The following is a 23615-nucleotide window of genomic DNA, read 5'->3' as shown; positions in this document are numbered from 1 at the left end:
TTTGAATTTGTCCATGAAATGGTTAACACAATTTGAGATTTGTTTAGTTTTTCAGCTTGCAGATTATTTGTAAAAAGTGCAGGAGCTTGACTAACAATAATTCCTTAACGCTGGTCTAATTAATACAACAACTATGTGGTTAAGTCCAAAATCTCAAACATTTTTATTTTTATTTTGATGTCTCAAAGGCACTTTATAGTGTTGATGACCCTTTAACACATTTTAAGGGCCTTAAATTTATCTATATTGATTTGTCAACTTGTAATTCCTTTTTTTTTTAACCCTAACCCAGCGGACACCCTGGAGTTAATAATGAGGACATTTTTAAACCATCCTTTAAATCAATATACAATTTTTGATTTAAAAAAAGAGATGCTTTGGTGATAAACACAGTCGGTCTTGTCTTTATTAAAAACATGAAAGAAAACATGAATGAAACTGTACATCTGCTTCATTTTGCTTTTGATTTCTCATGGCAGAAAGAGTGGACTGTTAATGAGCCAAGTCGCCCAAATGAGCCGTTGCAGGACTCGACCCCACAGCGATGCCTTATAATCCTGAGGAAATGTGCTCCAAACCACACTGCGTTTCACAGCGACGCCTGACAAATTGCTTGTCAGAGATGAATAACACGGCCCATTTCTACATAGCTGTGAGGGACATCGCTGGACAACATCTTCCTTCTAGAGCAGCTACAGAATGAAGGTTTGCACACACGAAAGCTTTGAACTGACGGCGTGTAAACTACAACGGATTATAAATAATGAGGCAGCTATTCAGGAAGCAGATGCGCCTTATCACAAAGGAAGTGTGTTTGATTTACATTTGTCATTAAAAATGACTGAAGGACTGAACTTCACAGTAAATGGGTGTAATGTGTATTGTTGATAAATTGTGATCAGATGACGAAAGGGAAGGTTTTCTATAATAAAAACAGTAGATCACAGTCAATTTCCTCTTCTGTGTTTTCATGATGTTCTTGTGTGTTTTGGGAACTGTCTGTCACCGAGACGTCCTGTGTTCGTTTCCGCCTTCGTCTGTAGACTGTTTTGTTGTCCGCCTCCTTAAAACTGCATTTTTCTTCTTGAGGTTGTAGGGCAGCTTGCAGGCACTCTGAGAATCTGTTGTAAATAAACATTAATACAAATAAATGTGACTTTAAAATAAAAAAAAATATATTGATTGCTGTTTGTTCAAACTACTTGTTTAAAATGAGCAGAAACAAGAATTATTGAGTTTTTGTAGGGACGACTTAGTGATTTATGTTCAATCCACTTAAATTTGTGAAAGCTAATACGTTAACTTAACTCCTTCATGTTGTTTCAATATTTTGAAATGTGTTAAATTAGGGGTTCTCAACCTTTTTCACTTCGGGGCCCACTTCTTTCTCTGATCAATTTTAGAAGGCCCACCTGTCTGACATTTTCTGTAAAACCATTTAAATCTTTATTTATTAACAAATTATATATATATATATATATATATATATATATATATATATATATATATATATATATATATATATATATATATATATATATATATATATATATATATATATATATATATATATATATATAATTATTAGCCCCCCTGAATTATCAGAGCCCGTTTATCTTTTTCCCCATTTTCTGTTTAATGGAGGGAAGATTGTTTCAGCACATTTCTAAACATATTAGTTTTAAAAACTAATATATATATATATATATATATATATATATATATATACTAACAACTGATTTGTTTTATCTTTGTCATAATGACAGTAAATAATATTTTACTTGATGTTTTTCAAGACACTTCTATACAGCTTAAAGTGACATTTAATGGCTCAACTAGGTTAATTAGGTTAACTAGGCAGGTTAGGGTAATTAGTCAAGTTATTGTATAGCGATGGTTTGTTCTGTAGATTATCAAAAAATTTTGCTTAAAGGGGCTAATAATTTTGTCCCAAAAATGGTTTTCAAAAAATTAATAACTGCTTTTATTCTAGCCGAAATAAAAGAAATAAGGCTTTCCCCAGAAGAAAAAATATTATCAGACATACTGTGAAAATTTCCTTGCTCTGTTAAAAATCATTTGGGAAATATTTTTAAAAAATAATAAAAATCAAAAGGGGGCTAATAATTCGGACTTCAACTGTATATATACATAATATACATATACATACAGGGCTTAACATTAACACCCGCCAAATGCGGATAGGTTTTAGCTTTGGCGGGTTAGACAGTCACTCCCACTAGCCACTTTGGCTGGTTGAAAATAATTTTTAAATTATGGTTTTCTTATAAGCAGAGTTCTACTATAAGGATGACCCAATTTGCGTGCAAATGTGATCTTAGAATCGAGAAACAGCACGACTAACTAAAATTATTGCTTTCGCTTGAGCAATAGAAAGCAGGTGAATACTGAATGAGAGGATTACTTGTGCAAACAGCTGATGTGATGCACGCGACTGTTTCCTTGCTTGAAGCAACCGTGCCTGGGAACACAACTGTGATCGGTTCTCTTTCATATAGAAACAGACAAAAAGTAAAAAAGTGATGCTAATGCACCCACAGTCTTGCTGCTTTCAAGAGCTCCAAATGTGTATTTTTGTAAGCAGCACCGGTTGCTTTCGCTTTGAACAGATTATTAATTGGCCTTAACCGTGTGATCATCCTTACATTATCACACAGTATGTTTTTCGCCTGCTTTCTTTTGCTAATGGTTATTTTTGTTTATATGGTTTAATTATAATTTTTTTACAACCACATTGCTTTAATATGAGATTAACTCTCCATAAAATTGTATTTAACTGGTGATCTGTGAGACCTGTAGCGAGGACAGATTACTGTGCATATTTTTGATACATGACAATAATTATTTTTAAAAGTGAATTGTTTTTTTTTTTTGTTTTTTTTAAGTTTTGTTAAATAAAAAGTATAGTATACAGCTATATTTAGTTTGTTTAGACACATTTAAAATTTGTGGCTACGAAATAATTATTGTGTGTGTATATATATATATATATATATATATATATATATATATATACTATATATACTCAAAATTATTAGCCCCTTTAAGCTACATTTGTTTTCGATAGTCTACAGAACAAAAACTGTTTTGTTTAGAAATGTGCTGTAAAAATATTCTCTCCGTTAAATAGAAATTGAGGAAAAAATAAACAGGGGTGCTAATAATTCTGACTTTAACTGTGTAGATAGATGGATGGATGGATGGAGATTTTTTCAATACATAGACATTCCCAATGATTATTTGATGTATTTGTTGTGGAGTTAATTCAAGCCTTTCTGCAACGATGAGTCACACACAATGTTGTTACAAAGTTCACGGACACACAGACACACATTTATCTCTGCACTGTTTTTGCATGCAAATGTGACAGTATACATGAGCAATATCACACGAGTAGCAGTGCGATATGGCTGTATATTGGCACTGGTGGGAGGCATGCGTTGTGCCCCCAGTGCGTTAGTGCCCCCACCAGTGCCGATATACAGCCATATCGCACTGCTACGAGTGTGATATTGCGTTTATACAACAGTTTGACGGCATAATTGTGTATATAAAAACAAAATCAAACATGGAGAGTCTCAAAAACTCTTTTGTATGAGGAACTACTTTCTTCCGCCTTGGATTCAAATCATAAGCTGACAGTTAAACAGTTGAGCAAGCATCTTTTAAACTTTAGATCTGTAGTGTCTGCTTTTTGCTGGTTGTATGTGGGCGGAGTAATACACAAAGGGTAAAGAGGCTGTACGGGTGCTGATATTACATCACGGCTATCAGCCAATCAGATTCAAGAACCAGACAGAACTGTTGTATAAACGTTAATATCCACTGCTGTATGGATATTCGTTATGTTAATGTACAAAATAAACCTATATTAACGTCCACAAACCAGGATTAAAGTGTCTTTTTTATAAATGTTTCTGACATGCGGCTGTGGTAATGAAGATGGTAAAATCGCTGTAATTCATTACGAACATGAACTGTTTTAAAAACGTTTTAAACTTGTAAAACTCATTTTGACCACATTTGATGATGATTGATGATCACAGAGAGCTGAACAGATCTTTTAATCCCAGTGTATTTGCGCATGTCCTTTTTGGTATGATTATTCACGTTACTACTGAGACATGGTAAAACACGGCTGTCAATCAATTCGGTGGGCGGGGAAACTGCACTCCTACGTCATGTTGGGGTAGACCTCAAAATGGGAGTGATTTGGATTGAATTTAATGTCAGGAAATAAAAAAAGAGACTCATTGTCTTTATATCACTTTAATATGACTGTGGACACACTCAACCTACACACAGTTCTGTCCAAACAGCCTACAAAAGACGATTTTCATCATAGTTTTAGTTATCATAAAGGGCACCTAAAGAAAAGCTAATGAAAACAAACTTTTAAATTTAAAACAATACACATTTTATATACAGCAGTGTTATTTTAGTATTATGAGGATGTTATTATTATTTAAATGTTATAACATATAAATGTATTATGAAAAGAATAGACCTTTGAACTCTGCTGATATGTTAACCTACAGAAGACACCTCATAATCCAACTTACCTCTGTATCCTTTTAAGATTTTCTTCCATCTTCTGGTTAGCAACTCCGACTAGGAAGTCGAGGTACTGATGAGTGACGAGGACGTGACTCCTGTGGCTGAGAGGAACTTCTAGACAGTGTGTGCTGCGCACGGCCTAAACAACACAAACATATCAATAACAAACACTGATTGTTTCAGAACTCAAAAAAGCAATGACGGAGCTCTAACTTAAAAATCTCTCTCACCATGATGATCTTGCCTTTCTTTCCCACAGTTATACCAGAATTCCTAAAGCCTGAGTTTATTGCGACAGTGTGCTGCGAAACAAACCATGAAAAGCAAGTTATTGTTTTGTTCCGCTCTAAATATCCTGCATGGAGAGTTTCATTCTAACTCAATATGACAGTCACCAGTAGTTGTGCATCTTCAAGCTGTTTACACTGAACGTGAAGCACAAATGGCTCAAACTTGAATGTAGCATCTCCGACAGACTTCTCCAAACCTCTGACCTGTTCCACAAACACACAACGCTTATATATCAACTCTTCTCATTATTAAATATTCATTAAATGGCTTAAAAGAAACAAGTTAACCCAAAAAGCTTTCACTTTTAAGTGGTTTCAAACTTTTATGAGTTTCTTTTTATTCTGCTGATTACAAAAGTAGATATTTTGAAGAATGTTGGAGACCGGTAACCACTGACATCCAAAGTAAAGAAAAAAACTAATACTATGGAATCTATGGTTAACAGTTTCCAGCACATATCACAAAAACTTTTTTTGCGTTCAACAGATGAAAGAAACTTGAATGGCTTTGGAACAAGTGACAAACAGAATGTTTAGTTTTGGTGAACAATCCATGTAATACTATATGATTTCTCACCACATCTTCCATTTGGCATTTCTGATGGGTGACAAATAACCAGGAACAGTTTTGCTTTTGCACATCAGGGCAATCTGAAACCTTAGAAGAAAACACATGTGATTACAATATGCAACATGCGCATAAACCTCTCGAATCTTTTAAAGCAAGTCAATGTCCCTGTAGCAAGACAGTTGGCATATTCTATATTCTATTATTTTTGCTTGTTTTCCCCTTCCACAAGTGTATCATATATTAAGTATCTGTTTCAAGCAGAAATAGTCAATATGCATCCTGTTAAAGCTGTTTTGAAATTGGACATTGCATTACAAAAAAAGGTCTTAAGGTTTGTAAAAGGTTTAAAGGTCTGAGATTGAGGTTCCAAATTTGAGCATAAATATGTGGTAAAAGTAATACCGTGATAGAAATTGAATGTAATTTTGTGGCATGACAGTGAATATAAGTGAAAATATTTTCAATGGAAGTACCTTTTCTTATATTGCACCCTTTGTTAAGCTCGTTTTTGTGATAAACAGTTTTAGAGTCCAAATCGTTTTAAAACTGAAATGTATAATGAAATATATTTTGAAAATATATATATTTTATGAATAAGATGCGTTTAGTGGAGTGCAAATGTGTTCTACAGTAAAACTCTACTTTAAAAAGAGTATTAGTGCTGTTATAATGTTCATTATCATTTGTTCATGTTTATTATTGTTTGTTTAAATGATGAAGACCTAATAAATTAATACAGACTTAATATATTTACTTAAAGATTGGCAAACTGCACAAGTGTCAGAGCCAGTTCCTGGAGGGCTGGAGCTCTGCAGCACAGCTTAGTTCCAACCATAATTAAACACGCCTGATCAAACAAATTGAGCGCTTTAGGCTTGTTTGATACCTACAGATAGGTGTGTTGAAGCAGGGCTGAAACTAAACTCTGCAGGGCTCCGGCCCTCTGGGTATTGACTTTGACACCCCTGTCTTCCTGTGATGTTAATTTCACAAGAATATATATATATATATATATATATATATATATATATATATATATATATATATATATATATATATATATATTTATATATATATATATATATATATATATATATTTATATATATATATATATATATATATATATATATATATATATATATATATATATATATATATATATATATAATGGCAGTACATATTATTTAAGTTGATAGGTTTGACTGTGTACCATGTTTTTTAATATTATATATTTTCTTTTATTTCTTGTCTATTATTGTACTTGATGTCATCCAATGTTATGGTTATTAATATGAATAGAGGTAAAGTTGGTTTTATATTGGCACATTCGTTCATTGTTACTTTGAATATTCGATAGGAATTAGCATGCAAGTATGACTTCTAAACAACATTAAAATAATTGATTGTGAACAATGCTGTTCTTTAATGGTCATTTGCTGCTAATATGATTTTCCTAATTAGAATTTGCAAAGAACACTTTTCTGATATTATATCAGTAAGACCTTTATTTAATATGATTGTATTGACTGTTAGTTTATAACCGGTGTAGTCAGCACATGTGCGTTTCCCAAAACTTTGGCAGCAAGTGTGAACATGGGTGAAAAATAAGGATAATATCTACACAACAGTATTTAAATATTTCTCAAGCTTACCGCGTCAAAAAGAATGATTCTTCCGGAGCAAGAGCTTGTGGTAAAATAGCGATCCTGACTGTTAATAAAGGAGACGACATGAGAGATGTCTTCATCCACACTGCCCTTCTTACTGAAATCACACTTATTAAGACACTGATTCTTCCATTGCTGAAAGCTATCGCCGTCCATTTTAAAAGCCTACTGATTATTTGTATCTCTGCCGATGTTTACAACAACCAAGTAATTAATTCAGGTTTCTGAATATTATTTTGATTGCTGGAATTTCTGTACCGCATGCTTTTGTTTTGAGTACACAGTCGAGTACGGTGGCCGAAAACAGACAAAACTCTTTCATACGGAAGTCAGAAGCTCCAGCCAGTCAGCTGATACCTGCGTGATAGGTTAGTATTAGCTTATATTTTGCTCTTTTCTTTTACTTATTGTTCTTTCTTTTCCACGATATGAGTAATGTTATAAACTATAACTTTAAATAAATGTTATGAAATTTAATAGGTCTATGTTTGCTATTGTTTTCCACTGTGCAGGAATCAAAGTTCAGTTTGCTTTGGCTGTTCATTTGTTATGCAGAGACCACCATGGCCGCATCTAGATTAATGAGGGCTGTCAGAGTGTCCGAGTTTGGAGGCCCTTCAGTTTTAAAACTCTGCTCAGACCTGCCTGTACCAAGTCCTGGTCAGAAACAGGTTGGTCTCCTAAAAAATACCTTGAATTTTTGATTTCAGATTGTTTGTCTTGAATTAAGTTCTGTTTTCTTCCATAAAAGCATTTTCTGGCAAATTTAGATCACTAAAATGTATGGTTAACCTAAAACAGAAGTGTGTTATTTACTGATCATCATGTACTTGCAAGCACTTGAGACTGCGTACATTAATTATGTTTATATGAATTAAAGCCAAATCTGTTTGTAGCCCTGAAACAACTTAATTCATATGGATTGCATTCACACAGTTTTTTTTTTTTTTTTTTTTGAGCTAACTTTCATGATTGAATGTAAAATTTTGAGTGAACTAACTAAAAAGTCTACCATTTTGGAAATTTCAGAGATAAAGGATGGTTAATTATTGAGACAAATTTGGTTTTATATTCACACATTCGGGTTTTCTCCTATAATTTCTATAAAATTAAAAAAAAATTGTATAATTTCAAAAAAGTATTATTTGCAAATTCTAAATAGTAATATTATATTGCCAATGACTCTTGAAGAACAACATTGTTAACAGTCAAACAAATAGTCCTAATGTTAGTTTGAAGTCATACTTGCATGTAATTTTAGACCCAATATTCAAAGTTCTACAGTAATCAATACAGGGAGCGCTTCAAAAGTTGTCACTGACATGAATGTGCGAATATAAAACCAGTTTCACCTCAATTGGCTGTGTTTCCATAACTAAAAAGTCAAGTATTGTTTGTTACTGTTTAGAAAATGACCCGATTAATTTATGCTTTTAGAAGTTTATATACTTGACTACAATATTAGCTTATTAGCAATTACATCATTGTTTTTCCAAAGATCTTTGTAAACAATTTTTGCTATTATAGGTTCTCATACGAGTCCATGCATGTGGTGTAAACCCAGTGGAAACATACATCCGCTCTGGATCTTATGCTCGGAAACCCAGTTTGCCCTATACTCCAGGATCAGATGTCTCCGGTGTGGTTGAAGCTGTTGGCGAAGGTGTTTGCCTCCTACAGGTGCTGAGGTCTATTTTTTTTCTTCTTCTTTTTTTTTTTTTTTACTTCTAACACTGTCCAAATGAATTGAAATCTTCTCTGTTTTCACAGGCAGGTGACAGAGTCTTTACCACAGGCACAGTGACAGGAGGATATGCTGAGTATACGGTGGCCTCAGAGGACACTGTTCACAAGCTGCCCGATTCCCTAAACTACTGTCAGGGTGCAGCAATGGGAGTTCCGTATTTCACTGCATACCGGGCTCTCGTTCACAAGTAAGAAAATTGTGGCCATTAAATTTACATTTATTCCTTTAGCATATGCTTTTATCTAAAGTAACTTGCATAACCTACCACTTGTATTCCTGGATTCTACAACTTGTATAAAAAAGTGTCAAAGAACATCAGCTTGCATGTCAGTTTGTCATATGGTTACCTATTAAGGATGGTAATGTGAATGTGTTAGGTTTTTTTGCATTTCTTTTTAATATTAAGAATGTAATATATTACTTTTAAAAGTAACTTTATCCAACACTGTTGTTGAGGCTGTGAATTAAAGATAACAATGTTACAAATAATGTTCAAATTTTTGCATAGATCAATCGTTTCACTTCATAAGACCTCAATGTATCATCAGGAGGTCATTTTTTAAGGTCCCTTGAAATTGAAATACAGTTTTGTAGATGTTCATGTTCTTATGTTAGTTTTAAGAATATCCCTAAGCTAGTGTGCTCCACAACAGTGACAAAATTATATTTAGAAGACATGGGATTAATGAAGCATTATAAATCACCAAAAAGCAACAAAACGATGTCAGGACACGTTTAAGTTAGTTTGCATATTAATGTTGTCACAATTACTACTTTCAACGTTCACTAAATTAAGTTGTAAATCGCAATATCACCCAGAAAAATAGTGAAAGAGAGAGATATTTTTTTCTAATTACACAACATTTTTGGCTTATATAAAGCAGCTTTATACAGTTTTGTGGAAAAACAGGGTAAACATGGATCCCTGTGCGGTACTGAAGTTTTCCAAATGTAGGCTTGGCAAACAATACATGGAATAAGAAAACCAAAGGTTCCTACTGTATAACACATACACAAAACTACTGTATGTACATGACATGATACAACATAAATAAACAAATCCAAAATGCACAGGGGTCCGTTCTTCATACCTCGCTTAAATGATCTTAGATGATTTGGCAGATCCTGGATCTTCTCATCTCGATAACTGATCTCTCGCTAATTTGGTTCTTCAAACAAGTTCGCGAATCAGATTAGAATGTTTGGATAAACTGATCTGAGATCGCTGCGTGTGTTGTGTAGGACAGATCTATCGATCCTCAAAATCATGATCAGCAATGCACTGATTGGCTGACGGCACTGCAGCGTAATGAAATCATCTGAATTAATATTCAATTATCCATGTGAGCTAAATTACATCAAATTAGCAGTAAACCGTTTGTTAAATATGAGACACAATAACCTTCCACATTTCTTGTGAGCTGCAGGCTTTACACTTTCATGTGTCAAGAGTATTCATCATTTCAATGCATATCAGTGTATTTAGTTCTTTTTTTTCCGGAGTAAAGAATAACTGGATGTTTGCAAAAGCATTTTGATATTGGTAAAGGTCTGCAACTTTTGTGAAGCATCAAATCACCGTCATATTAACTGTCAAAACATGTTTATGACTGCATATGTATTATTGCTTTTTTAAAAAGTCACATATTGTGCATTTCTATTATACACAAATTGTTGTAAAGCAATCTAAAAAGTTCATATCAATAAGTTTTCTCCTTGCACCACCAGGTGGCAGTCTTTGTACTTTCATTTCGGGGGTGCAGATTGAAAGTTTTATATATATATATTAGTTAAAATAGTTACTATTTTCCCAAGTGTATATAACTACTACTGTAAGAAAATATCAGCATTTGGTACATACTTTCAGTATTTTCTTTGCATGAACTGAGCCAATCTAATCCTGTTTATATAAATTGAGCCTGCTGCCGAGCAGGTTTGATCTACCAGAACTGTTGCTATGACAACAACTCAACAAGTAATCCACGTACGAAGAACGGACCCGAGATCTTTGTTTATGTTGTTTGCACATTTTATTTGTTAACAGCACATCAATCTGTCGATGGTTAAAATCGTGTAGTGTGTACTAGGCTTAAGCAAAGCTTTATTCCACGTATTACATGGCTAATTGCCACGAAATGTAAAAATTATACACACTATATTGTTCTGTTCTGTAATAGTATATTAATTCTTTATTTAAAGCAAAACTGACAGAAACGAAAACAGCTGAATGGATCAAACACTAACCTGCATATTATTCAAAAGATCAAAATTAAAAACAATTAAAAGCTGACAGACATGCCTATAAATATGAACATATGGATGTGTGTGTGTGTGTGTGTGTAAAGATGACTTCAAGTGTCTGGTTGAGCCTGTGTTATTAGTTTCAGTGTTTGCTGAGAATCTGAGAATGACATACTTTAAAATGTTGTGGCTGGCCAATCAGAATCAATGTAAAAATTTATAAATATAATTTGTATTTAAGAATTGTATTTTTTCCTATACAGGGCCCATGCAAAACCAGGAGAAACCGTTCTTATCCATGGAGCCAGTGGTGGGGTAAGAAAATTAAAAATGTACCTTAAATGAATAGTTCTTCCAAAATTGAATTCTGCTGTTCATTTACTTTCAATCTAAGATCCATGGTGACTTTGGCAAAACTATTAACCAGTTCAAGAAACCGAGGATTATTTGCCCATTATTATTGCAACATTATCTTATTTGCAGCATTGTTATCTGCCAACTCCTCAAACAAAAACACAAGCTTGTTTGTTCGTACTCATGCTAATCTTTGATGCGATAACTTGTATACAAAAGTGTTAAAGAGCATCAGCTTTCATATCAGTTTGTCATTTGTCATAATATAAAATAAAGCTTGCTCTTTAGACTTCTAAAAGAGTCATAAAAGCACTCAGTTACTTTTAGTTACTTTTAAAAGTAATATATTACAATCCTGAGTCACATTTAAACAAAAAGTAACTAAATGTGTGACTTGGGGCTCTATTTTGACGATCCATGCGCAGTCCAAAGCGCAGGGTGCAAAGCCGCAAACACATAAAGGGCATGTCCGAATCCACTTTTGCTATTTTAAGGATGGAAAAATCCGCCTTGCGCTTTGGCGCATGGTCTAACAGGGTTGAGCTTATTCTCTTAATGAGTGATAGGTGTGTTTTGAGAATAAACCAATCAGAGTCTCATCTCCTATTCCCTTTAAGAGTCAGTTGTGTCGCGCCATGGCGCATTTGCTATTTACATGACGGACTTTGTAAGTGGAAAAACTGAGCGTTTCACTAGTAAGAAAACAGTTAAACAGCCTCCTCATTCTTTACTTTCATTTTCACTCTCGTGGATAGGGAAACTTGTTGTACGCACAGACATCCATTAGCCTATAAATAATTAATTTCGTTTGTTAAGCTCAAATATTTGTTTCAAAGCTATTTCTAAATTAAACATGCTGTGCCCCATATGGTCTAAAACCTGACAGGTGGACAAATCTAAGCTTGTTTTTAATAAAACAAATATAAATATGGATATAATAAATAATACCGCTTATAATAATAACAACATTATACAAAAGCTAATTGTTATGAATAAACTGAAATAGCCCCTCGAGATGAAGACATGAAATTATAGTTTTTATTTTTATGTAGGTTACAAAAAATAATTATTTTTGTAATATTTTAATCCTTTAATTCTTTTTTATATGTAAAGATATTTGCGTATTGCTGTATATCCTGTGTGTATTAAGCAATGTGTTAGTGAGGCGCACAACTAATGCACTCTGCGATGGACTTTAGGCCTGCTTTGATCTGGTCTATTGAATTGTCTATTATAGTTCAAGATAGCAACATGCCAGCAATGCGCCTCAACACACCTCCTTTTTTAGACCAGAACCCCTATGGGCGCACATATGTGCGCAAATGCATTTGTTATTTAAACAGCGTGGTGCGAAACGTCAAAATGACTCTTGTGCCGAGCTGAAACTAGCAAACAACAATTACGTCACGCCTTGCGCCGGGTGTATGATATGGTCCTTGGTTACCTATTATGAAAAGTAATTTGAAAGTATGTGTTATGTTATTTAGCATTTTTTAAAGATAAGAATGTTGTAAATAATGTATAATTTCTTGCACAGATCAATAATTTCACTTCATAAGACTTTGTTGTAATTCGACTTCTCATCAATTAGAAATTATCAGACAGGAGGTTTTGAATATCAGAAAATATTCTCCTCCTCTTTCTCTTTTCTTTCTAAAGTCTCTCCTGCTCCTTCTAAAGTCTCTGTGTTTTCCAACAATCTTTATACAGGTTATTTTCCACACCACTGGGTGACTTGTTTTAACTTTTAACCATTTTAGGATAGATTTTTACTCTAGGTGGTCCTGCTATTCTTGGCTCTCAGCCTACTAGCTCATGTCAACAGAGATGTTACAGGTCTGTGTCAGCAACTGTTTTGACACAAGAGCATAGATGCAAAATAACTAAGTGTTTACATACATCGTCATGATAGGATAATAACTTGATAATATGTTACTCATTCTAACTTCTGACACATACTGTATAGCTTCATACAAGTATTTAACATATATAATCAGTGCTTTACATATTCAGTTATTCTACACAATCAGTCACTTTAGCATAGCCTTCTCCTAGTGTTGCTCCTGTGCAGGCATACTCATCTTACACAGACATATCACTGTATTTTTAACACAGGCTGGCATGTTTGCTGCAAACACTACATACATTTTGAGAAGAGAAAATTAACTGCTTTACAATTAGAAAATACTTCACACTGAGAGAATAGAAATCTTCTTCAACTTCAGGATATATCATAAGATGTATCATCAAGAGTCATGGGTGTGTTTTTTATTAAAAGGATCATAAAAAAACATAAAAATCAGCTTAAATTTTCTTTATTGTTCTAATGGGAATAAAACACACCGTCTTTGGTGCCTTGAGGGTATATATTTGGATATATTGGATTATGGTTTGTTCCTTGAAGTCTTGAATAAATACTTCTTGTTTTTGTAGGTAGGCATTGCAGCGTGTCAGATCGCACGAGCGTTTGGTCTTAAAGTCCTGGGTACAGCAGGTACTCCTGAAGGGATGAAGCTGGTGCTCAATAATGGAGCTCATCTTGCTTTCAACCACAGAGAAAAAGACTACTTGGAGAAAATTAAGGTCTTAGTACTCTCTTGGTATACTTTTAGTAGAGTAAATTAAACGTATCAACTATTCCAGATGGCTTAGATGTTTATACATAAACTAACACTAGTATTTTGTTTGTAAAATTGCACATTAAAAAGTTTAAAGTTTTACATTAAAATGTTTTGTTTTTAAAAGCTCATTAGGGGATCGTTCTTTTTACCTCGCCTAAAATATCAGATTTGGCAGATCCTGGATCTTTTAATCTTGATAAATGATCTCTGCCTAATTTGGATCTTCAAACAAGTTTGCGAATTAGATTAAAATAGAATTGATCTGAGATTACTGGTTAGGCTGGCAGTAAGACAACAATGCAGTGTCATTGTGATCATCTAATTAATATTCAATTATCAGCCATGTGTGCGAAAGACTTAAAATGTGCAGTAAATGAAATGGTTCATTAAATGATAACTTTAAAATAACTTTCCCTATTTTTATAGCCTATTTGTGCAGACTTTACACTTTCATGTGTCAAGAAGATAGTATTTTGCAATTTATTTAGTTTTACCTTCAGAGTGGATTTTTAATGTAATCAAGATTCTTAATCTCATGGCTTAAGGCACAGATGTCAAACTCAGGCCGAAGCTCTGCACAGTTTAGTTCCAATCCTGATTAAACACACCTGATCAAACTAACTCAGTCCTGCAAGCTTGTTTGAAACCTACAGGTGAAGCTGGGGTCACACTAGAGTTTGTGTGTCGTGCGGCACTGCGAAAAGGGGCAGGATTAAACAAGATGATTAGACATTAAAAAAAGCGAGCGATTGCTCCATGTTTTAATTTTCTGTCCAGAAAGGTCATGTTTTGATCTTTGATTGGTCTCACACAGTCAAGTGATGAGATTTCGCAGGTCAGAGTTCACCAAACTTGAACTTTGCACCGCAGCAAACTGCGAAACTTAATGCATGTCCCTGTGTTTTCGGTCTGACGCGATCGCGTATGATGAATGGAAGTCTATGGGGAGAAAATTCAAGTGTGACCACAGCTAAAGTGTTAAAGCAGGGTTGCAACTAAACTATGCAGGGCTGCAGCCCTCCAGGAACTGAGTTTGACACTCCTGGCGTAAGGCATACCTGGCTATTTAAATAAATTTTGCATCAAAAAGCTTTTAATTTTTGAGAAGTGTCCCCATCTCCTGCACTGCATCAAATCCCCCACATATGAGATGTCAACGTGAAAATTTTCCATGCATGTCTATTGCCATACACAATTGTTCTAAATCAGGGTTGATACTGTACCTTTTTAAAGTACGCGTCTTTATCTAAAAGGTAAATATTGATATCCTAAAAAATATATACTGCTCAATATATACTACTAAAAATTCACAAATGTTCTCTTTGATCCCCTTGAAATGTACCACCACTGTGACAGTTTTGTACCTTTATTTGGAGTGTAGATTACATAAAAGTTGTTGACTATTTTAAAGAATTATTATATTTTTAAATAATTGTACAATCTTGTTATTTTCCCAATTAAATAAATTAATATTGTGCAAAAATTATCAGCAGTTGCTACATAAAATTCAATGTCATCTTTACTTAAAATGACACAATCTAATCCTGTTTAAATAAAACAAAGCTGTTCCTGTTTATATTACCTTCTAAGCTTACAGACTAATTCCTACAGTATATGACAGCAACTCTTGGATGACTTTTGAAGAACTAAAATATCAAATTCAACATTTCTTTAACCAGATCCAGAGTAATCATGTACCAAGAACAGACCCCGGTTCTACATGTGTTTTCTAATGCAATAAAAATAAAATCTTCAATAATGTGAGGTTTTACTAAAATTAACTAATAATGTTTTATTTTTATATATTTTAAAATGTTATTTGCTCTTGTCACATCAATGCTGAATGTTCTGCAAATTACTGCAGTCTTTAGTATGATGTGATCCTCCGAAAATCATTGTAATATGATGATCTGATGTTTAAGAAACATTTGGGTCACACTTTATTTTGATGGTCCGTTTGTTGAATTTAAGTTACATTGCATCTACATGCCAACTAATTCTCATTAGATAATAAGTAGGCTGTTTGGTTGGCATTAGGGCTAGGGGTACGGTTAGTGTAAGTTGACATGTACTTGCAAAGTTTCTTCTAGTCAGTTAAATGTCTTTTGAATGTCTGTATCAACAGATATTAAGCAGACAGTCTGCTAATACTCAAATAGACCATCAAAATAAAGTGTTACCCACATGTGGCGTTGCTTTGGAAATTGTGGTAGATCATAAATATCTCTGTCACTTTTGTTTGACCCTAAACTTTTGAATGCATCTAATCCGATTTAGCAGATTATCTGTAATGTCATCTTTTTAGTATAAGCTTCACATTCACACACAAAAAAAATGCTTGTTAGTAGTTTGTGATGATAAAAACTATTCATTTTTATATTATTTGATTTACTGTTTAAGGATACGACTAATGGACTTGGGGTGAATGTGATCATAGAGATGTTGTCCAACGTCAACCTGAGTAATGATCTTCAGTTGCTTGATTTCGGTGGCAGAGTTATAGTAAGTACATTGTTTTGGTTTCATAGTCGTTTGTGTACATGCTGTACAGTGGTTATGTTTTCATCATCTCGTTCTTTTGCAGATTGTTGGCTCTAGAGGCCCGATTGAGATTAACCCCAGAGACACCATGATGAAAGAGTCCAGTGTCATTGGTGTGGCTTTGCACTTTGCAACTAAGGTACTGTAGCAAATTAAGCTCATAAAATTATAAATATTAATAATTAATAATAACAAGTTATTATTTAATTATGAATATTTGGGTTTACTATTTGCTAATGGTAGCTGAAAGTAATTGGTCACACTTTACAATAAGGTTCATTAGTTAATGTTAATTAATGCATTTACTAACATGAACAAACAATGAGCAATACATTTACTACAGTTTTTGTTCATGTTAGTTAATGTTAGTTGATGAAAATACAGTTCATTGTTAGTTCATGTTAATTCATGGTGCATTAACTAATGTTAACAAGCATGGACTTAAATGTTAATAATGCATTAGTAAATTTTCAATTATGATTAATAAATGCTGTACAAGTGTTGTTCATGATAAGTTTATGTTAGTAAATGCATTAACTAATGAACCTTATTGTAAAGTGTTACCAAGTAATTTCCTGGTCTGGAAAAATAATCTTACTACATTAACAAATTAGTACAACCTGTAGTTTACCTTTGTGTTCAAGTAACTTGTTCTGTGTGTAGAAACAAGCACTTTGCATTGTCTCAAACATTTAGTAATGGTGATAAAAAGGTATAGACAACACATATTTACAACATGCATGTACTCGAGAGAGAGAGACAGAGACAGAAAAGAACAGGACTGAGAGACCCCATAGAGAAAGAGTTGCAATTCAACATCAATAACCCAATACCAAACATCAAAGAAACCTAAATCACCTTGTTTTAACAAAAAAAAATCAGAAACTAGTATTTCTGAAATCTAAAATCACACTTGCATTAGTTTCTTTGTTGTGGCGTATGCAATGTGTGCTGGCCTGAAAGTTTCTTGATGAGTCGTTGCTGGTTCTTCGTCATTCAGGGGTGTGTTTCCCAAACAATGATGTAATTCGCGGCTGAACTATCATAGTATGATGCATCGTTTGGGAAAAGAACTATGTAGTGACGAGTGTTTCCCAAAACCCGTAATTTCTCTGACGCAGATCCATCGCTTGAACCACGTTAGTTATAATGTAAAACGCCCAAAATTATGCTCTTTACTGGGTGGAGTAACAACTTCTTTAGAGAAAATCCTATAATTTTATTGTGCAAATTATATTGTTTTAGACGCACGCGCATTTAAAATAATATCCAATATTAGATTTGGTAAAAAAATGCACTCGCTTTTTTCAATATTAACTGAAATATGTGCCACATATAGGGCCTATGTTTGCTTTACTAATATTATTGAGAAGTTGAACATTACATATTCTATTCTAAAACATATCACTTACAAAAGCAAACACGTATTCTAATATATAAATCATATAAATAAATAATGAGGCTATTTATTCCATAATAAAATGTAATATTTATTATTTTTTTAGAAATGAAAAAATCATACTTTAATAATAATATTTATAATTTTAATAATGATGATATAATAATAATAATAATAATAATAATAATTATTATTATTATAATTATTATTATTATTAAGTAGGATATTGTTTATTTTTTATTATTTTAAAAAGTCTACTTTTACAATTTGACACATGTAAACCACTGTAGATAGTTCTAACTAGCAGGCTCATGTCATATACAGTACAGATATTTAATAAATAACCCACTATAAAATAAAAGAATTAACTTATGCTTTTTGTTTTCACATGCTTTGCAGGCGTGACATAAATTCCACTTTTAAATAATAGGTCACCTATAGCTTTTGCCATGAGGCGTTGTTCAAAATGACATCAATGTTTTTAAAGTGCACTGCGAAGGGAGCACAATTGTAAACATGAAAATCGCTGAACCTGAACTGTAAAAACAGTTTAAAAGCAAATTACACCTGCTTTTTTTGTTTTTAATAATTCCAACTTTGAATGTTAGAATGTTCTAAATGAGTAGGGCATAGGTGGGATAAGTGGGAATAGAACACAGCCAGGAACTATGTTTCTAACTACAGCTCCAGAGCTGTAGTTGCGAGTGCTCAAGTTTGCGATGCAGTTTGCGAATGTTCTTTGGAGCGATGGATTTGAGAAATGGCAAATTAACAAACTATGTTTGTAACGACGGAACTTGCAACCTTTAGTTGACTAACAATGGTTTTGGGAAACGCACCCCAGATCTGTTGATCAGCATTCCGGCAAGGTTATGAGTTGAAATTGTCCAGAATAGAGACTTGGTTTGATGCTAAAAGTCTCTGAAGAGTGAGAAGACCAAAGCCTGGCCTCAGCTTGCTGGCCTCAGCTTTCCAAGTCAAGAGCCAGTACAGGAAGAAGAGTGAAGAGAAGTTGTAGAGAGGGTTCAAGAGGTGTAAGAGTTGGAGGGTGTCAACTTGTCATGCCTTCCTTAATTAAGATTGCTGAAGTCATGAATCAGGGGCTGAGTTAGCCAATAAAAAGTTGCATTCTTTTTTGACTCTTCTTCATGTCTGGCGATTTACATACAGTTGATGTCAGAGTTATTAACCCCCCTTTGAATTTCTTTTTTAAAAGTTTCCCAAACGATGTTTAACAGAGCAAGGAAATTTGTCTGATAATATTTTTTCTTCTGGAGAAAGTCCTATTTGTTTTACTTCGGCTAAAATAAAAGCAGATTCTCTTTTTAACAGCCATATAAAAGTCATTTATTAAATTATTAGACCCTTTAAGCAATTTTTTTTTCAATAGCCTACAGAACAAACCATCATTATATAATACAACTTGCCTAATTACCCTAAAATGTCTAGTTAACCTAATTAACCCAGTTAAGCCTTTAAATGTGAAGTGCTTTGAAAAATATCTAGTAAAATATTATGTACCATCATCATGGCAAAGATAAAATAAATCAGTTATTAGAAATGAGTTATTAACACTATTATGTTTAGAAATGTGTTGAAAAAAATTATTCTCTCCGTTAAACAGAAATTCGGGAAAAAAATAAAACAGGGGGGCTAATAATTCTGACTTCAACTGTATGCTTGTTAAATAGTGGTCAGAGACAAATGTTAAAGATTTTATCATCTGAACATGCGTAATAAGTACTAAAATTCAGTGCATACAGTTGTTCTGTAAACCACATTAGCTGTTCAAACATACCAAACACATCTGGGATGTTGTTTGAGTGTAAGTTGTTAGCAATACTTCTAGGGTTTTTAATACCAAGGAGATTGAAATACCACCAGTAAATAATCAATAAACACTATTTAGCACAGTCATCAGAGCACTCATGACACACACATAAAAAGATTACATACATTCTAGGTCAGATATAGTATTGGCTATATTAAAAAGGTTCAGTTCTGTTCACGCGCAAGTGTGAAAGGTTTTGAGGCTCGCCTATCAAGATGGTTTTCGTGGTAAAACTAAGTTGGGTGTAACCTTTTATCAAATTCCTGGTTGGGGAAGTTTGTGGGTTTCAGAGAGCTGCTTAAGATGTTTATGCGACAATAAAAATGTGCTTGATCTTCCTCCATTCCTTACAGTACAGTGACATTTCATTTTTAAATGTTTTTTTTTTTTTTACTAATGTTAATCTCTCTGGTGTGCTTCAAAAAATGTATTTTCCTATTGTCATTTTGAATAATTAAGATTTTCTTTTAACTCTCTTAGGGTGCTTTCACACCTAAGTTACACTTTTGTTTCGGAACGTGTCTCGATTGCCCGGTTAGCGCGGTTCGTTTGGCATATGTGAACAGGGCAATCGCGCTCTGTTCCGCGCCAAAGTAATCGCTCCGAGATCGCTTGAATGAGGTGGTCTCGGCTCGATTGAAACGAACCCTGGAGCTGTTCGATTACGGTGAGAAAGCGATCCGATCCGAGCGCGGTTATATCACAGTGTTTTATGGATATGTAATAGGCATATGGCTATATGAAGAGAGAATTATGAGTATGGCGGGAAGTTTCGCGAGTCTCCGGATGCCCGCAAATGAGTGATGATCTCCCGGTAATCTCGCGTCTCCCTCCCGGTCCTCAAATAGGCTACGTCGCGCACCCTTTTCACCCCTCCCGACTGTATCTCTCCTCAGATACATAGCGCACACCCTGTCAATCACCATCAAACCACCACCTCTCCTAACAGCTGAGCAGGATGCTGCAAAATAAACCCTGACACTCTGACCAATGTGAGGAGAGTTTACTCGCACGTGACTTGTTTATGCTCTTTTGGTCCGATTAGAAACTTTGCAGTGTGAAAGCGAACCGCTCCAAGAGCAAAGAGCAACAATGTAACAATTGTAATCTCTGTTTCGGAACAACTGAATCGATTCACAGGTGTGAAAGCACCCTTAGGCTCAGAAGGGTTCATTTATTTCACCATCATTTAAAATGTGTTTTATTCACATGATGCTTCAGAAATCATATGCTGATTTAATTCACATGTAATATCAACTATGCATTTTCTAGTTAGATTAGTCATTTTTTAATTAGAGTTCTTATTATTAATGTTGAAAACCATTTGTGACCCTGGACCAAAAAACCTTATGTTTTTTTGTTGCACAGGTATAATTTTAGCAATAGCCAAAAAATATTCAGTCAAATTATTTTTTTTTTTTTGCCAAAAGTAATTTGAATATTAATTAAAGATCCATAAATATATTTTGAAAATTTGCTAGTGTATCAAAACCACATTTCTTATTAGTATTGCTAAGCACTACATTTTAAAGGTAATTTCAATAGTATTTAGATTTTATTGAACCATCTAATCTTCATATAGTTGTTTCTTGGGCAAATAATGTCCTATCCCAACAAACTATACCTCAATGGAAAGCTTATTTATTTAGAAGATGTATAAATCCCTGTAAAATCTCTCTTATAACTGGTTTTGTGTTCCAGGGTCACATTTAGATTTAATATTTTTGCAGAATCTGATCGATTTTTTTTTTTGCATTGTTTTGTAAAATCATAATCAATGATGCATCCTTGCTAAATAACAGGATTATCCTTTAGTTCAAAATATGTATATACTTATCTGAACCTGAATATTTAATATAATAAATTGCTATTTTACATGATTTAAAGTTGCAAAATGTGTTAAAATAGAAGACAGCTATTTTAGATTGGAATATTTAACAATATTGCTGTTTTACTGTGTCTTTGAAAAGCATTTAAGACTTCATAAACAATAAAGGCATCTTTATTTAATTATTCATTCTCTATTTAATTATTGTTAACTTATGAAAACCCAGTGACTAATTTTACTTTCCAAAGGACTGATGGTAGAGCTAAATGCTGTTTTTTTTTTCCACAGAGCGAAACTTCAGAGTGTGCCGCAGCTCTTTATGCAGGAATGGAGGCAGGCTGGTTGAAACCTGTAATTGGTCCAGAATACACACTTGATAAAGTGGCCCAAGCTCATGAAGATATCATCAACAGCCCCGGAGCCAGTGGAAAGATGATTTTGACCATGTGAAAATATACAGGAGGCTCAGTTTCAGTGTATAAAAACAAATTAATTATCTTTGCATTAACTGCCATATTTCTACGTCAGTGTTACAATTACACCAATATATTGCTATAGCGATAATAGTACAGGTATTGGCAATTTTCATGTCACAGATAAGTTAAATAAAATAAATTAAGTTTATGTGCCAAGCATTAGTGTGCTGCATGAAAGGGTTGCTTTTCCAAATATGACCAATCAGATGGGGCCTTATCTATCTTCATGCACATTAGCCTAATCTTAGAGCTGAAAAATTATGCTTATGATGGGAGACAAGAGAGAATAACGGCAAATAGGTATCAGAATTTCTGGGGTTTTCAGTAATTCATAGTTTTTTTTATAGATTTAATTAGCTTAGAATAATATATCACCTGTTTATTTTAGTACATAAATGATTTTTAGTTAGTTATATCTTAAAAAAAGGTATTGGCAATTTTCATGTCACAGATAAGTAAAATAAATTAAATTAAGTGTATGTGCCAAGCATTTGTGTGCTGCATGAAAGGGTTGCTTTTTCAAATATGACCAATCAGATGGGGCCTTATCTATCTTCATGCACATTAGCCTAATCTTAGAGCTGAAAAATTATGCTTATGATGGGAGACAAGAGAGAATAACGGCAAATAGGTATCAGAATTTCTGGGGTTTTCAGTAATTCAGTTTTTTTTATAGATTTAATTAGCTTAGAATAATCTATCACCTGTTTATTTTAGTACATAAATGATTTTTAGTTAGTTATATCATAAAAAAATATTGTTATCACAACACCTAATATTTTCCCAGCATTGTGCAGCCCTACAATCAGTTTTAATCAGTTAAGAACCACATACAATATATGAATCGAATCATTTAGACCAACACAAATTATAACCTGAGTTCAGCAAATGTGTTGTGTATATAATATGTAACCTAATATAGTAAATATTAAGTAAACGCTATTACATGGTTTTGTGTTAATTCATTTCACACTAATTTGAACCATTAGTAGATAATAAACCAATGGAATAATCGTTTGACTGCTGATTGACTGAGTTTAGGGCCAGTCTCTGACAGATGGAGGAGTGTAAGATGAACTTGTGTGTGTTCTTGGCAGTCAGGCATCAGTGCTGGATACTGTGCCATATTTCTGAGATCAGGTAACACGCTGGATATACGCATGCTCCATTTACCGCACACGCGTAACTCTGAGAGCAGCAGGTCTGTAGGACACAGGAAATAGGGAGAGACTAAAGAATGTTTTAAAACTTCATATGAAAAGAAGTTTGGGGGATTTTGCTCTTTCAAATGTGGTAAGCAGAATTATGTGTGTGTACTGTTTCTGTGATTACAGAATAAGTTATTTAATTGTAATTTAGCAATAAAACATATCAAGGAAATAAGATGTTTAAATGACTCGTACAACTCAACAGTAAATATTTATGTGAGATTATTCATTACGGATGCAAATGTACATTCAGTAAGGATGT

The 23615-nt window shown here is 33.6% G+C and overlaps 3 protein-coding genes across 11 annotated transcripts in view; 2 read left to right on the top strand and 1 right to left on the bottom strand.

Moving 5' to 3' along the window:
* LOC137487670 (uncharacterized) overlaps nt 1-23615 on the top strand; it is a 579101-nt gene that overhangs the window by 210456 nt on the left and 345030 nt on the right. The gene's annotated exons all lie outside the window — the stretch shown is intronic.
* On the bottom strand, nt 377-7399 carry tyw3 (tRNA-yW synthesizing protein 3 homolog (S. cerevisiae)). Of its 2 annotated transcripts, none has more exons than XM_005171159.5 (6): nt 7093-7399; nt 5431-5526; nt 4974-5072; nt 4809-4880; nt 4584-4717; nt 377-1121 (listed from the first exon to the last, which is right to left on the bottom strand). In XM_005171159.5, the coding sequence occupies exons 1-6, from the start codon at nt 7261-7263 to the stop codon at nt 923-925; spliced, it is 771 nt and encodes a 256-aa protein (XP_005171216.1). In that variant the 5' UTR covers nt 7264-7399; the 3' UTR covers nt 377-922. The 2 variants fall into 2 exon arrangements, with proteins under 2 accessions (XP_005171216.1, NP_001002611.1); NM_001002611.1 differs by having other exon boundaries at nt 382-1121; nt 5446-5526; nt 7093-7377.
* Nucleotides 7365-23525, top strand: cryz (crystallin, zeta (quinone reductase)). 6 transcript variants are annotated; one of them, XR_012386496.1, is made up of 10 exons: nt 7428-7475; nt 7663-7778; nt 8635-8787; nt 8878-9041; nt 11359-11410; nt 13883-14032; nt 16471-16572; nt 16655-16750; nt 21958-22241; nt 22573-23525. XR_012386496.1 is itself a non-coding variant. In NM_001099976.1 (9 exons), the coding sequence occupies exons 2-9, from the start codon at nt 7671-7673 to the stop codon at nt 22117-22119; spliced, it is 987 nt and encodes a 328-aa protein (NP_001093446.1). In that variant the 5' UTR covers nt 7365-7475; nt 7663-7670; the 3' UTR covers nt 22120-22560. The 6 variants fall into 6 exon arrangements, 2 of the variants coding, with proteins under 2 accessions (NP_001093446.1, XP_009296152.1); XR_012386495.1 differs by having other exon boundaries at nt 21958-22445; nt 22777-23525; XR_012386494.1 differs by having other exon boundaries at nt 7620-7778.

The sequence above is a fragment of the Danio rerio genome, chromosome 2, assembly GCF_049306965.1.
Source record: "Danio rerio strain Tuebingen ecotype United States chromosome 2, GRCz12tu, whole genome shotgun sequence".
NCBI lineage: Eukaryota > Metazoa > Chordata > Actinopteri > Cypriniformes > Danionidae > Danio > Danio rerio.
The sequence above is the reverse complement of the archived record's forward strand: the minus strand, read 5'-3'. Positions and strand labels throughout refer to the sequence as shown.

Bases quoted from the DNA above. Each gene is read 5' to 3' on its own strand.
- cryz (XM_009297877.4), top strand. From the start codon at position 7,671: ATGGCCGCATCTAGATTAATGAGGGCTGTCAGAGTGTCCGAGTTTGGA. The intron at 7,779-8,634 runs GTTGGTCTCCTA...TTGCTATTATAG, and splicing joins CAAGTCCTGGTCAGAAACAG to GTTCTCATACGAGTCCATGC. The intron at 14,033-16,470 runs GTCTTAGTACTC...TTACTGTTTAAG, and splicing joins ACTACTTGGAGAAAATTAAG to GATACGACTAATGGACTTGG.
- tyw3 (XM_005171159.5), bottom strand. From the start codon at position 7,263: ATGGACGGCGATAGCTTTCAGCAATGGAAGAATCAGTGTCTTAATAAG. The intron at 5,527-7,092 runs GTAAGCTTGAGA...TTTTCTTCTAAG, and splicing joins GAATCATTCTTTTTGACGCG to GTTTCAGATTGCCCTGATGT. The intron at 1,122-4,583 runs GTAAGTTGGATT...TATTTACAACAG, and splicing joins AATCTTAAAAGGATACAGAG to ATTCTCAGAGTGCCTGCAAG.